At 42.0% G+C, this 13931-nt stretch overlaps 2 protein-coding genes across 2 annotated transcripts; one reads left to right on the top strand and one right to left on the bottom strand.

Moving 5' to 3' along the window:
• Nucleotides 1–2576: 2576 nt before the first annotated feature.
• Nucleotides 2577–7225, bottom strand: LOC135488810 (BTB/POZ domain-containing protein 10-like). Its single transcript, XM_064773699.1, has 8 exons — nucleotides 7105–7225; nucleotides 6628–6892; nucleotides 6211–6528; nucleotides 5932–6034; nucleotides 5603–5723; nucleotides 5208–5405; nucleotides 4878–5042; nucleotides 2577–4663 (listed from the first exon to the last, which is right to left on the bottom strand). The coding sequence occupies exons 2-8, from the start codon at nucleotides 6732–6734 to the stop codon at nucleotides 4374–4376; spliced, it is 1302 nt and encodes a 433-aa protein (XP_064629769.1). The 5' UTR covers nucleotides 6735–6892; nucleotides 7105–7225; the 3' UTR covers nucleotides 2577–4373.
• A 65-nt stretch (nucleotides 7226–7290) lies between these two features.
• Nucleotides 7291–13145, top strand: LOC135488791 (PR domain zinc finger protein 4-like). The gene is made up of 11 exons (XM_064773655.1): nucleotides 7291–7374; nucleotides 7650–7810; nucleotides 8169–8273; nucleotides 8792–8899; nucleotides 9087–10109; nucleotides 10331–10420; nucleotides 10574–10729; nucleotides 11009–11118; nucleotides 11335–11548; nucleotides 11856–12131; nucleotides 12377–13145. The coding sequence occupies exons 2-11, from the start codon at nucleotides 7660–7662 to the stop codon at nucleotides 12799–12801; spliced, it is 2658 nt and encodes an 885-aa protein (XP_064629725.1). The 5' UTR covers nucleotides 7291–7374; nucleotides 7650–7659; the 3' UTR covers nucleotides 12802–13145.
• The last annotated feature ends 786 nt before the right edge of the window (nucleotides 13146–13931 follow it).

The following is a 13931-nucleotide window of genomic DNA, read 5'->3' as shown; positions in this document are numbered from 1 at the left end:
CGTTGAGATTTAAATTCAGGTCACATACAGTCCGAACGGCCTCACCCATACCGGTTTGAAAGTCATTGTGAAATAGAAGTTGCGCTGGTTGACCACTTAAAACTTTTTCAAGTGGTCCCCCGGAGAACGCCTAGGCCCATAGTTCGGCCAAAGGATACTTAAGACGGGCACAAAAATCTCTGAAGTACAGTCAAGAGGAGATGTCGGCATTTCCAAACATCATGTCAAGAGCTATACGTGTCAAGCAAGAATACTGCTTTTCTCGAGAATGTCCTTCCATGCAGAATTCAGTCTGAAATGCTAGGTGCCAAAAACGCGCTTGCAAACTCCAAATTTTCGATATATATTTTTGCTATGATGGTGACCCTATCGATAATTCGTCTTGATTCTTTGAAGGTGCGCCGAGAGTTTATTGAGAGTTCAATATAATAAAGCATTTGGTCTGGTTAAGAGACAAGGCGCCTGCTGTGCAAAACCGGGCGTAGTCTTAGGTCGTTTCCTGATTTCTCATCCAGTACACCAGAGACCATGTCACATACTGATCTGACAAAGACAACGTAAGGCGAGTCACAACGAAAGCCACATCACAAATCACAATGACGATTTGGCGATCTCGCATCCAATTATGAGTCAACATGGACGTGAAGTGACCAGACTAATTGTCCGCGTCTGTACATGTGATATCTAAAAAGCGAAATTAATCCAGAAGCAGGAGCGACTCTCGTCAGAATCTCCCATGGTAGGCCATAACCTTCAAGTCTTCAACTGTCCTCCTCCGCGTTCACAGCCAGTCAGCCTGTCGTCTATACGTTTAGTTCCTAATCTTGTCTACAGATGACGTAGGAGAGCAGGGCGGAGAAGATTCGATTCTGCCCTTGCTATCAAGCCACACTGGTTGTTATCCCGTCCGTACAGACGAGACTAACTGTGATATATGTCCGCAGATATTTTGACGTCCTCGCTATCATATGCCAGACTGTCATTTGGTCAGACTAGCTTTGATGAGGCCCGCCCAACCTTCAGGTCGGACTAGCTGTGATTCTATCCTTATCATCAGGTCAGACTGTCCGTCCTTCAATCTTCTTTGTTATCTGGCCAAACTGGATGTGAATAATGTCCTTGACGTCAGGCCTAACCGGCTGTAATTTTGTCCTCATTATCAGGCCACACTAGCTATACGATGCTGTCGTCGTTATCATGAGAGACCGACATCGATTATCTCCTTCATATCAGGACAAGGGTAGCCGCTATGATCCCGATTCTATCGTCTTGAGAGTCTTGAGAACAGCTATGATTCTGTCCTTGTTATCGGCCAGATAGGGTGTGATTATGTCGCCGTTTTGACAAGGTCAAACTAGCTGTGACTTTGTCGTTGCAGTTGCCATTGATTAGGCCAGTCCGGCCACAATTGTTATTCGGCCACTTGGTATTGAGATCGACTAGTTGTGAGTCTGTCCTTGATACAAGGACACGCTGGCCGTGCTTCCTTGTCGTGATGATAGATTAGCTGTGATATGCTTGAGCGTTGATATCGGCACAGACGAGCTGCCGTTGTGATTCTGTCCTTGATATAAGGACACACCGGCCGTACTTCTGTCCTTGTCGTGATGACAAACAAGTTGGGATCCTGCACTTACATCTGGAGAGACCAGCCATGATTCTGCCCTTGGTATAAGATCACACCAGTGTTGATTCTTGATATCAGCATAGACAAGCCGTAATGCTGTCGTTGTCATTTGGCCAGCCTGGCAGCCGGTTGATCAGGACAGGCTTGATGCGACTATAAGGCTTTGATTTTAAACGAGATTTTGGGCCTACTAGCTGTCCAACTAGCTGTCTGTGTCATCATTGGTCAAACTGATTCGGGTCACGTCATCAGGTCAGACCGGTTGCGATTATGTCCTTGTCATCAGATCACCTTGGCTGTTATTGCATTTCTCCTTGTTAGTAGGCCAGAATAGGTGTGATTCTCTCCTTGTTGTCAGCCAGACAGGCTGGCGAATGTAATTCTTGCGTTGTCTTCAAATGGTACTAGCTGCGATTCTGTCCTTATTATCTGGCTGGACTCGACCAGCTGTAACTAGCCTTGATATCACGAGAGATTGGCTGTGACTCTGTCCAAGCCGACTCTGTCCTTGTTACAAGGCCAAATTTGGTGTGATTCCGTCCTTGTCATTTGGCTAGCCTTGCGGGGATACTGTCGTCCATTCCTTCCGTCGTCGTTCCTTGTTATGAAAACAACTATGATTCTGTTGTTCCAATCAGTAGAGACTGGTTGTGATTCTGTCCTCTCTTGAGAGCGGTAACTTTGTTGTCCTTGCTTTCCGTGCAGACTTGTGATTCTGTCCTCTCTTGAGAGTGGTAACTTTGTTGTCCTTGCTTTCCATGCAGACTTGTTGTGATTCTGTCCTCTTGTCATCTGAACAGCTATGATTCTGTCCCCGACCATTACAGATGGCAGTGATTCCACTGTCTGAGTCGTGATTTGCACCCCAATCCATGGTTCTAATGCTCAAACCTGGGTGTTCCTGATGCTAGTTGAGGTATTTTAGAATAGCAATTCATACCAAACAAAATTGAAGAGTAAGAAAAGTTTATTGCAGAAGCAATGTTGATATCACATGAAGGGCTCACTGTACAAATACGAATACAAACAAACTGCAATGAGCACCACAATCTCTTATGTTGAGTTACTTTGCTTGAAACTTGTCATACAACACAGGGAAACAAATCAATCAATCCTAAGAGTACAAAAGATACAGTGACGCAATGGAAACTTCCAAATAACCCCTCCAACAGGAACATGGAATTCTCCCAGTCCTTCACTATTTCAACATGCCAAATTAACTTCAGAAGAGATTATGATGCCCATTACAATTGACTGCCACTCTACATAACTGTGAAACAACACAGCCTTATTGCGTCTAAATTCTATTAGCTGTTAAATTATTGTATGTAAAACTAGAACTTCATCCACAAATACAGTCTCATGTCACAAAACTCGACAAAGCTGTTCCAACAGCATAGACATTTCATGAACTTTCAGTCAGTCGGTGATTTTTATTTTCGCAAATTGAATTTTTCTGTGAAATTAACTAAAAAATAATTCCCCGTAATATTGACAGTTCCCAGTACAACACACATTTATGTACAAAAACAGTGACAACGACATTTTACTCAATGCTACCTATTACCATATACAGTATATGTATCTCACTTGTTTATAAGAGTCAGTGGCTAATCAGAAATGACAATACTAATACACCAGAAAAGAGAACTAGATATCATCCTAGAAGATGAGAGAAAGGCTCATATAAAGTTTACTGTAACCAGGTCATAAGGCGTTGTTGATCCTAAATAGGGCAGTGAGTGAACTTGGAAAGCGTTCAAAACTCCGCTGGTTCTTTAAAGCCTACTTGTTATCAGCAATCCTCCCACCTTCTGGGCAATACATTGTCAATAGTACACCAATGCTGATATATACATACCAGAGAATGTGCAGTACATGTATGTAATGGCAGTATTATCAGTGCATTACTAGTAAGCAACACTCCTTTCTTTGTGCAGACACAATGTGAGATTCTGAGAATCCCACTGACCCCCTACTCCAAACTTGATGTTGCTAATTTAGAGACAGGTTTCTGCAGAAAGGAATGAGTTCTTATATTACAATTATCAATAGCTCTAACTCTATATGTTCAATGGCAGTATTACTTTTTTATTTTGAAGTTTCCCACATTCCATTTGAGTCAGTTAATAAATAAACCATGAATTCTCACCATTAATACTGAAAATGTTCAGTGATGAAATGTACACATTATATAAGGATGACATGAAATGATGTATGAAATTGACAATACAATAATGACCGATGAGAACTAGCACTAAATATAGTACTAGTTTTCAGTTGCCATTAATCGGACACCTGATGATCAAAAATAAGACAACCATCAATTTTAGAAACGACACACCTCAGATTATTTTTTACAACCCTCTTACCAACATGTGCAATAAAGTCTGCCCCAAATGTAATATAACGATGACGTCAGTCACAGCTATCATTTTTTATGGCATCAATGATGGAAGCACATGTCAACTTCACTCATGCATTTATACAAGACTTGAGCAGACAACATTTACTACCCACATTTTCACAGAATCTAACGTGCATGTACGAAAATTTTTGAAGAAAAGTTGATCATATTGACTGTCTGAACAAAGTTTCTTCTTTTTTTCGAAAAGTTTTTCAGGTTTGGTAGACCACACTGCCGAAGTGGGTGAGTGCAAATCAGACTTAATCAAGAGGCTGCCAAACCTCCTTGTTCATGACCCAAGTCGAAGCTGGATCTACATGGCAACACCAGCACCGCTGATCACTCAGCTTCCGGAGGGAGTTGCACGTCAGGGTAAGGCTCCGAGGGCGAAGGCTGTGGTGGGAGAACAACTTGGGGTACAGGAGCTGGTGGTGCAGGCAATGGGTCAGCAGCGAGGACTAGAATTGCCGGTTGGGGCTGTTGGGCCCCATCGATTCCTTCATCAGCCGCGGCTGCCAGGTTCGTTATAGACTTGCTCTTGACACACTGGAAGTCCACATGGCGACTCTTGTTTTCCTCTTTCTCCCAGGACATGTGGATGAATGGTCGCTGCACATAGTTATAGATTACTGAAAATAAAGAGAATTTTGTATTAATTTCAATGCTAGGTTGATTACGGTGCAAACTGTCACACGACATGCTTCATTCAATGTGGGGTTTATTACGGTGTAAACTGTGACATGACATGCTTCAACGTGTACAAATTAATCGTAGAAGTGTTTGATAGAGTACAATGTGTATCCAGGCCTTCAGGCTTGTCATTGATTTGAACACAGTATTTACCTTCTGGCCTTCCACCAGGTCTTCTCTTCACTTTTTCCTTGTACGTAGGATAGCCCTCAATTCCTAAGCGTATCTTCTTCAGACCTCTTTCCTTCAACACACACTTGGCAACATCACGATTCTCGATGTATTTGAAAAAGCGGTACATAGTCGTGCTATAAATAACTGAAAAGAAATATAATTGTTAATGATTTGGAAATCAGACTTTTTAGGTAAAAAAACATGATACAACTCGGCTTATCACACTGTGCTGCTCCTTATCATCATTAGTTATTGGGCATGAACAAAATACCAAGAGCTCCAAATGTCTATAACCAGTTGTTGACTTACTCTGAGAGTACTCCTCGCCCATCTGTGGTGGGTACTCCTCATCCCAGTCGACGACATCCTCCTCACAGAGGATGACGATATGACACTCACGGTCACCGTGCTGGGCGCACGCTACCATGTGAGGAAGGATGTAGTTGTCAAGGAACTCTTGAAACTGTTCCCTTGCACCATCGTTGGATAATTCATGTAATAAAGCACCTGGAAAGAAACCAATCAAACATCACGTGCAGTTACCTGAAGACCACCCATTTTGACCGCCAGAATATGGGGTGCCTTGAATCTAACAAGAGCAAAATGTATGTACAGGCCTGGTGTTTACTGGACTTCAGTTTAAGGACCTTTTTGCCTTGCAACTTGTCAGAAAACAACTTAGGAAAAAATTAGAGAATACTTACGTAGATTCTGACATTTGACTGTAGTTGCATCGAATGGAATTAACAAGTAATCACAAGCCTCTCGGAGCTCCTGCACAGAAACACTGGGAGGACAACGCACATTACCAACTTTGTAATATTCCTGAAAATACGACAAAAGTTTCATTTGAGTACCGGGTACATCTTTTAAACCACAAAATCTAGTGAAGATTTCTAACTTAATTTTCACATTTTTGATTTTGGCAGACTACAACTAAACAGTGTGGATGAAAGTCTATTGCAAACCACTTACTAATACTAGTATTGCTCTAAAAACTGTGGATAAAATTCCATCCACAAAAGACACTTACAAGTATTGCTCTAAAAATTGTGGATGAAATTCCATCTGCAACTTCGAACTCTCCTCTTTCATTCGGTCGAGTAAAGTTGTTATCTAACGAAGATGTGAACATTCTGAAAGGAATAATAACAGCAATAATGAATGAAAATAACTCTTGGCAACAAATGACCAAATAACAAAATCAAGGACACTAATGGAATGCTAAAGGAGTGGACAAACCTTTGCTTCAAGACTGGCTACTGATAAGTCAGGTTTACTTAGGATCCACAATTCAACATATGCATCTTACCTTCCTAACATCGTGTTCGGTTGGGCACGAAAGATTTCAGGATCTACAACAAATCGTGTCTCATCTACAACTAACGTCAGCCGCTCAGTGCCACCTCGGGCACGAGCTCCCTCCATCTTCTGACAGGCATAATTCCGCACCGGGCTGCTACTCAAAGTCTTTCGCATTCGATTACAAGCAATAGAACTATTCGCTGGCTGTTTCAGGACTGAATTAGGTGGGCACTCGTTTTCCATAGCTTCTGTGTCTAGTTCATCGGAGTCGAGGGAGCGATCCTTGTGTACTAAACAAGGTTTGGATCTAGGTGGGGCCAAGGAACTGAAGAAGAAAAAAAGAATAACTGGTTATATTTCCACACTATTTTTGTAAATTAACTCGACGGAAATTTTAGGTACTTTTAGAAAATCTAAATCTCACCTGGTTCTTTTCATACAAGCTGAACGACGATCCTCAGGTTCTGAGAACTCAGTATCACTACTACTATCATAGCCTTGATTTCGACCAGCTGAACGACGATGTGCCATCTCAAACAAGTGAGATGGCAGGATCCTGCACTGCTGTGATAGATTCAACCCAATGGCAACAGTTTCAGTAGTCGCCAGACAGCACACAGAAGAAACCTGTCAAGGTGGTTCAGTAGAAATGGGGTACAGACTTTGGTCGAGGTTCGCCTCAGTTGGTTCTGAAAGTAGCAGATGAATTATACATTTGTCATTATGTGATTATATCAAAACGTGACCAATGTCGGACATGCAGCAGGAATAATGCATTGTGGATGTACATTGAAGTCAAGATAGAGTAAAAAAGTTGGACCATCCCATTGTCGGATGAACGTCAATTTGAGAAAAAAAAGGGAACGTATCCTATCGATGTAGAAGAAACATACAGACATACCTAGTATGCAGCTTCAACAATGACTAGTATCCCTATAAGGCGGCACGTTTGCCAGGAAAAGAGAGTTTGCATCGAAATTCCAACAAAAACACATCATTTTTCGCCATATTGTATTCTCGGAAATGAAGTCATCTTCGGCAACATTCGGGGTTTTCCGGTAAATTGGTTTCGTATTCAATCGCTTGCCGGCAGCACTGATTGCGGCAAAATGTTCTAAATTTTTCAATCAAATTCTCCAATTTCTTGAAATCAAAAAGCTTGATGTGCATGGTAAGATGATTTTCTTTATCACCATCAATCATTACATCCGAAAATTATCACGATTGAGTGTTGAATTGTCTGGAAAAGGCTCAATGAACTACAATAGTAGAATATGCCCTGCCCAAAAAAGAAACAAAATACACACTACACAGGGTGTTCAAAAAAATGGCCCCCTAAAAATGTTATTTTGGACGTCTTTTTCCTTCCCTTGTCAGATGCCCTGCATTTTAGCAATATTCCGGCCTTGTTTTGTCTAATCTTGTGTTTTTTTCTTTAATTGATAGGTAAGGTGCAATGATGGATGATGCGACGCTAGCTACCATCAATGTTGACCAGCTACATCAAGCCGTCAATAATCTCATATCAGTCAGTCGGCAGCAGCCAGCATGCACGTCTGTACCGCCAGTGTCGACTGCAGGAACTGCGCTGCCAACTCTACCACAAGGCAAGTGTAGAAGTTCAAGTTCGTGTGGTCACTCAAAGAAGGCAGGTCGCCAACAATGGCCTATCTTGACGGTCATTATGAGTATGACAGTACTATAGATTCATGCACTTGATTGGGAACAACGTTTACATGACGTAGTGTTGGTCGTCGTCACGTCACCATGCATTTTACATTACTGTAACGTGACGAGACGCGACGTTTTCGTAAACGTTGTTCCCAATCAAGTGCATGAATCTATAGTGGCCACATACCGGTACAGTACATCAATGATGATACATTTATCATTTATAAATCTGTTGATGGCAACTACAATGTGGAGATATGCAAACTGTAAACACTTACGTTTTGACTGTTTCAGGTATGACAGTGGCATCTTTGTCTCAGTTACCAACCATCAATCTAAGTCAACTCGGAAATCTTCCACAGTTTGTCAATCTGCTCCCGGTCTCGGATCAAAAGCAAGGTAGGTTACTCCTGTTCAACCAGTTTTTGACATCGGCAGTTCATGAGATGTGATCATCATCTCCCTATACCTCAATAGCATTCCGCGAAGATGATGTCACTGCAGCTGCTGCCCTCTATTTCCCCATCGCTGAATTACAGGCAATGTCGGACAAACGCGGTTTCGTAATGGATTCAGGCTTTCTAACTAGGGCAGTTAGATTCAATCTGGCACATGTCCGAGTGTTGGAAATACTACATAATTGTTCTGAATATTTCTCTCTCTGACTCTATGGTATCATTCATACTAAAAACAATGCAGGGTCAAAGATAATTGACTTTGAAATAAGCTCGAATGCGTAGAAGTAAGTGTCGATGTCCGACTGTCACGTGACTAAAACGTCATCAATATCTTATGCAAATGACCTTGTGAGCTATAAATAGTAACTTCGCGGGATGCTATTATGACAAATTGCTTCAATTTCATTGCATTGATATATTTTGGTCATTTTTGACATTTTTGATTTTTTTTTGTTCCAGGGGTAGTGCAAACTCAGGCCATCACCAACGCTGGCAATATCACTATAGCAACGACGAATCAAACTCAGGGTATGACAGATAGTCAACAACTTCAGCAGCAGCTCGCAGGTTTGTTGATACTCCCAGCACATTTCAAAATGAAATCCCTCTAAAACGTAATTCTAATTTTTTAAATATTAAAACACCCAATTCCTGGAAGAGCATTACCGACATGATAACCTTTTGGATATTGGCAAATTATTCTTTTCTCGTAATATCAGTATTCTTCATGGAGTTTTTTAAATTGTCTTTCCAGCTCTGGGTATCCCTGTCTCCCGCATAATTCAGACCAAAGATATTCAGCAGCTGCTAGTGCAAAAACAACAGCCAAACACTGAGCAGACACAACAGCCATCTGTTCAGATCCAGCAACAGGGACAAACGTTCATCCAGCAGTTGGGACAAATCCTTCAACCATCAGGGCAAGCGGTCATTCAACAGCTTGGCCAAGTTGGCATCCAACAACCAGGTCAAACAGTCCTCCAGCAGCTAGGCAGAGTGGGCATTCAACAACCAGGGCAGTCAGTCATCCAACAGCTAGGCCAAGTGGGCATTCAACAACAGGGACAAAGTGTCCTTCAACAGCAGGGTCAAACCACCCTCCAGCAGCGGGGACATACACTACTCCAACAGCCTAGCCAAGCACTCCAACAAACGGGGCAAGTCTGCATCCAGCAGCAGTGTCAAGTAGGCATCCAACAGCCTAGTCAAGTCGGCATCCAGCCGACAGAGCAAATAGGAGTTCAACAGCCGGGACAAGTGGGCATCCAGCAGCCAGGACAGACAGTCATTCAGGCAGCTGATGTTTCAGTTCTCACTGCAAGATCATTACTTGAACAGGCTCTACAACAATATGGAAATGTCACCAACAATCACAATGAAGCTGTTACTGGGCCTGTTTTGGATAATACTGGCAACACCATCTACCATGTCCTGTCAAGTATGGGCCTACAGTTACAGCCACCAGCCCCAGCTTTGCAGTCAGCGCCCCCTGTATTGGTTCTGCCGTCGTCAACAGCTGCTAGTACCACCCAGACACACACGACTTGTAATTCTGCAGCAGTTACTAGTACCAGTTCAGTTCATGGGACAGCTGTCAGTGCGGTAGTTGTTCCAAGTACCAGCTCAGAATGTGGGGTATCTCTTCAAGATATTCTGCCAGAGGGTGCTGTTGTCCAGGACATCGTCATAAGTGAAGAAGTGGATGGACAGGATAAAGAAAACCTTAGTCACGATCAGTCGAGTCATGATGCCCCAAATGGTCTCCCGTCTCTATCTAGTAAGGACATTTTCCAGTAAACACTGAGCCAGTAGTGTAGTCAAGTAATTGGTCAGGTTCGACTAGGGTTGCAGGTTGCAGAGTAATGAGCTGCAGAAGTAACATACATGAACATGTAGTAACACAAATTAAACTGTCAGAACCTAAGACATGTAAGGCCACGTTTCCATGATTTCAATGTGTTTCCTGAAAGCTAAGGATACACTTGATTTTGTTTTCAGTGCTTGAGATGATCCTTAAATCTAGTGAAACCAACGGCACAGCTGACATTATCTCCACAGTCAAAAAAGAAGTCAAGATAGAAGGAATATGTAAGTATAGTATGTGTTTGAGAAAGAACTGATACCAAACGGAAGGTATTGGTTGTCTCACCCAACACTTGTTTGGTTCTACAGACATTTCATGAAGAAATGAGGAAAGTGTGCTTACATCACTTAGATCATGTTACTTGTTGACTATTTCAGATTGTGTTGACTGCAATGTGAAGTATATCGATGCCTGCCCACGCCATGGTAAAGACTACCAAATCATTAACGACTCACCGATATTAAGTAAAGCAAGGATGAGTGTTCCCCATCAACTTAATCTGAAACCATCTTTAGTAAATGATTGCACCACAGGTAGGCTCGACTCTTTGATTTACGTTATCATTCGTGCTTACTGGTATGTGTCATCAGGCACTTTGAAATTACACATTACATGTTTTTCACAAGGTACGGCTGTGCAAAAAATGGCATTCATTCCTTTGATCTTGCCAAATTTCAAAAGCAAGTATTGAGTTGTAATCTGAGTGAAGTTGGTATGCTTTATAGATACTTTTGCCAGAGTGTGTTTGAAATGGCTCAACTTGACAGTGGATTGCCACATTGTTGCCTCACCATAGCTCTGTTCTCCCATAGGTGTATTTGCGAGGGAGGTTCTCAAAGCAAGGATCAGGTTCGGCCCCATGGAGGGAGCATGCGTAGATGCTACAGGTGAAGAAGACAAGACAGACTTATCTCTTTGGAGGGTAGGTATAGCACTTTACTTGGGTCCACAAGTTCAAGTATTCTTTTTTTAACAATATTTGAGAGAACCTGGTTGTTCTGTCTTTAAAAATTGTATTTCTAAGACAAGCTGTAGGCCAGTAGCAAGGATTGATAAGAAACTGAACTGAAAATGAGACGTCTCTATGAAAATGATGTACCTAAACTGGGCCTTCTGACTTAAGATATCCAAATTTCAGATCTTTGTCGAAGACCGATGTACCAAAATCATGAATGGCTATGATGAGGCTGTGTCAAACTGGATGCCATTCGTTCAGCAAGCTCGCAATAGTACGGAGCAGAATCTCGTCGCTTATCAACAGAACCAACAGATATTTTTTGTGACATCTAAAGCGATTGAGGCAGGGTCAGAGCTTTTGTTGTGGTATGCACGGGATTATGCTGGGTTGATCGGTAAGTTGATTTCTTCTTGGTTTGAATAGTGTTTGTGTTGATTTTCACCTTTCAATGTTACCTATAATTTTGGATGCCGAAAACAGGTTTGCATGTGCTATATGCACCTTTGCTCAAATTGGCAAATTTGGTGGACAAAATATTGCTACAAGATATTGACTTGTGCATTACATGTTACCCATACATGTACATGGTGATGTCATGTCCCACTTCTGTTCAAAATTGTGGTACCACCAGATAGCCTTCTTTCAAAAGTCTCACAATCTTCAAAAACATCACTCACAAAGTCAAATATCACTTTTTCCAGATGTCACTCCTAATGTAGACGATATGTCCAAGTGTAAAATCTGTCGCAAACAATTCCCGAGCATGGCAGATATGAGACAACATCAGAAATACAGCCACCCAGACATGTCTGCCCGCAAGTGGAAATGTCAGTGGTGTGAAAAAGCCTTCCAGACGTCGGGGAAACTGCAGATCCATCTGCTGAGCCACATGGGAGTGAAGCCTCACAAATGCCAATACTGTGATAAACAGTTTACAGATGTCAGTAACCTCAGGGTGCACATCTTACTACATACAGGTAAGACAGTTTACAGTTCTGTATACAGGATGTGCCATGATAACTGCAGTAGTTCAAGCAACAGAGATGTGCGGGTAGAGTCGGGCACCTACCACTCATGTTGGACTCACTGAAACTCCTACAGGCACTCACTGACATCACGCCATCCATGGCATCCGATTTGTCATCCGATATGGTGGCACTGCATGTATGCAAATGTATAGAGTTTTTCAAGCGTTTCATAATTGATTCACATCTTGTTTCAGGAGAGAAAAAGCACGCTTGCCCAGTCCCAGAGTGCAATCGTGCATTCACCCAGAAGTCTCATCTGCAGTCGCATATGATCTGCCACACGAAGGAGAAGAACTATTCTTGTTCGTATTGCGAAGCTCAATTTGGTCGACGGTCAGATCTCAAAGCCCATGAATACAGGCACACAAGGGAAAGACTCTTTACTTGTATTCAGTGCAACAAGGCATTCTTTTCTGCGAATAGTTACAAGAGACATCTGAAAAGTCATACCGGGCAACGGGATTATGCCTGTGAACAATGCACCAAGGCGTTTGTTACCAAATACCATCTCGTGCGACATAAGAAAACGTGTAAGGGGCCTGTGGCTGTGGTAGATGCTGAGGTGATACCGCCTCCCAAGAAGCGACGGAAGAGGGTGAGGATTTCTGATATCAGCTGAAACGTGGATTGTGATATGTGAAGCACTGGTGGTGCCTCTTTTATTTTTGCAATTTGAGAAAATTTATGAACAAAATACAGATTTCATGATTTTTGTTGGTGGCTGTATTGTATTTGTATGATATTGACATGGATTATCAGTCTTCTTTCTAAGGGTCATCATGCTTATACTGTACCATAACACCGTACAGAAGCACCACAAGGGGAGGATCAAAATGTGTGGCCCATTGTATACAATCACTATTTCTTACAAATGATTCTGTCTACAGCTGTTGTACATGTAGAATTCTCAGGCGCACGTTTTACACAGCAGTCTATGTGACCTTGAATGTATTCATGTTTTGTTATATTTTGTTAATTAAAATGTTGTTTGAAAACTTAGTCGTTGTTGTTCTGTATTGATTTCTGAGAAAGGCTTTTTCGCAGCTCTTGCATCTGAAATCATCACGTACAAATGGGACCCAAAATAATCTCAGTAAGTTGAAAAACGCAATGAACAACTTTTGCAACCAGACAAAACATGTTTAAAGACAATAACATGACCATCATTCGACCATGCTGCAGACTTAGGTCAAAACCTTGAGACCTGATAGAGCATCATACAGACCTCATAAGTACATGTATAAAAAGGTTCCATCATTTTGAAAGCGGTCAAGGACGAAAGTACCAATCCAAAATGGGAGACAGTGTCTCAATCTGACCAGTTATGACACAGGCCTGCGGAATATTCATATATTCTTCACAGAAGACCACACACCATGAGCAATAGATTGTCTAGACAAGAAAGGCCTTGCATCACCCATCAAAGACTGGTCCAAGTCTTGTTCATGTCAGTCACATCTGGTCCTGGCATATGCCTGCCCAGAGACAAATATCATACTGACAAAATCCAGCCAAGAAAACACATGACAACAATGATCTGTAAGCAGAACTATGTCATACATGTAGATGGGCCTTTCATGGGAAACCCATCATCTCCAGCTACTTGGGCTCACCTAGCTGTCTTTGTAGAAACACACGTCAGCGACTTGATGTTCCATTCTCTTACCATGGGTGATATGAATAAAGACTAGCAAATGCTTTTACTTCAATTTTGTACAGAAAGGCCTAGTGTAAATGTACATGGAGTTT

The sequence above is a fragment of the Lineus longissimus genome, chromosome 5 (genome assembly GCF_910592395.1).
Source record: "Lineus longissimus chromosome 5, tnLinLong1.2, whole genome shotgun sequence".
Lineage (NCBI taxonomy): Eukaryota > Metazoa > Nemertea > Pilidiophora > Heteronemertea > Lineidae > Lineus > Lineus longissimus.
This window is presented reverse-complemented; position numbering and strand designations above follow the sequence as displayed.

What these genes read in the sequence shown, in the direction of transcription:
- LOC135488810 (XM_064773699.1), bottom strand. Translation starts at nt 6,734, where the DNA reads ATGGCACATCGTCGTTCAGCTGGTCGAAATCAAGGCTATGATAGTAGT. An exon ending in GCTTGTATGAAAAGAACCAG is followed by an intron (nt 6,529 to 6,627) that starts GTGAGATTTAGA and finishes TTTCTTCTTCAG; the next exon opens with TTCCTTGGCCCCACCTAGAT. An exon ending in GGGCGAGGAGTACTCTCAGA is followed by an intron (nt 5,043 to 5,207) that starts GTAAGTCAACAA and finishes ATTTCTTTTCAG; the next exon opens with TTATTTATAGCACGACTATG.
- LOC135488791 (XM_064773655.1), top strand. Translation starts at nt 7,660, where the DNA reads ATGATGGATGATGCGACGCTAGCTACCATCAATGTTGACCAGCTACAT. An exon ending in TGGTCTCCCGTCTCTATCTA is followed by an intron (nt 10,110 to 10,330) that starts GTAAGGACATTT and finishes TTTTGTTTTCAG; the next exon opens with TGCTTGAGATGATCCTTAAA. An exon ending in CAGACTTATCTCTTTGGAGG is followed by an intron (nt 11,119 to 11,334) that starts GTAGGTATAGCA and finishes TCCAAATTTCAG; the next exon opens with ATCTTTGTCGAAGACCGATG.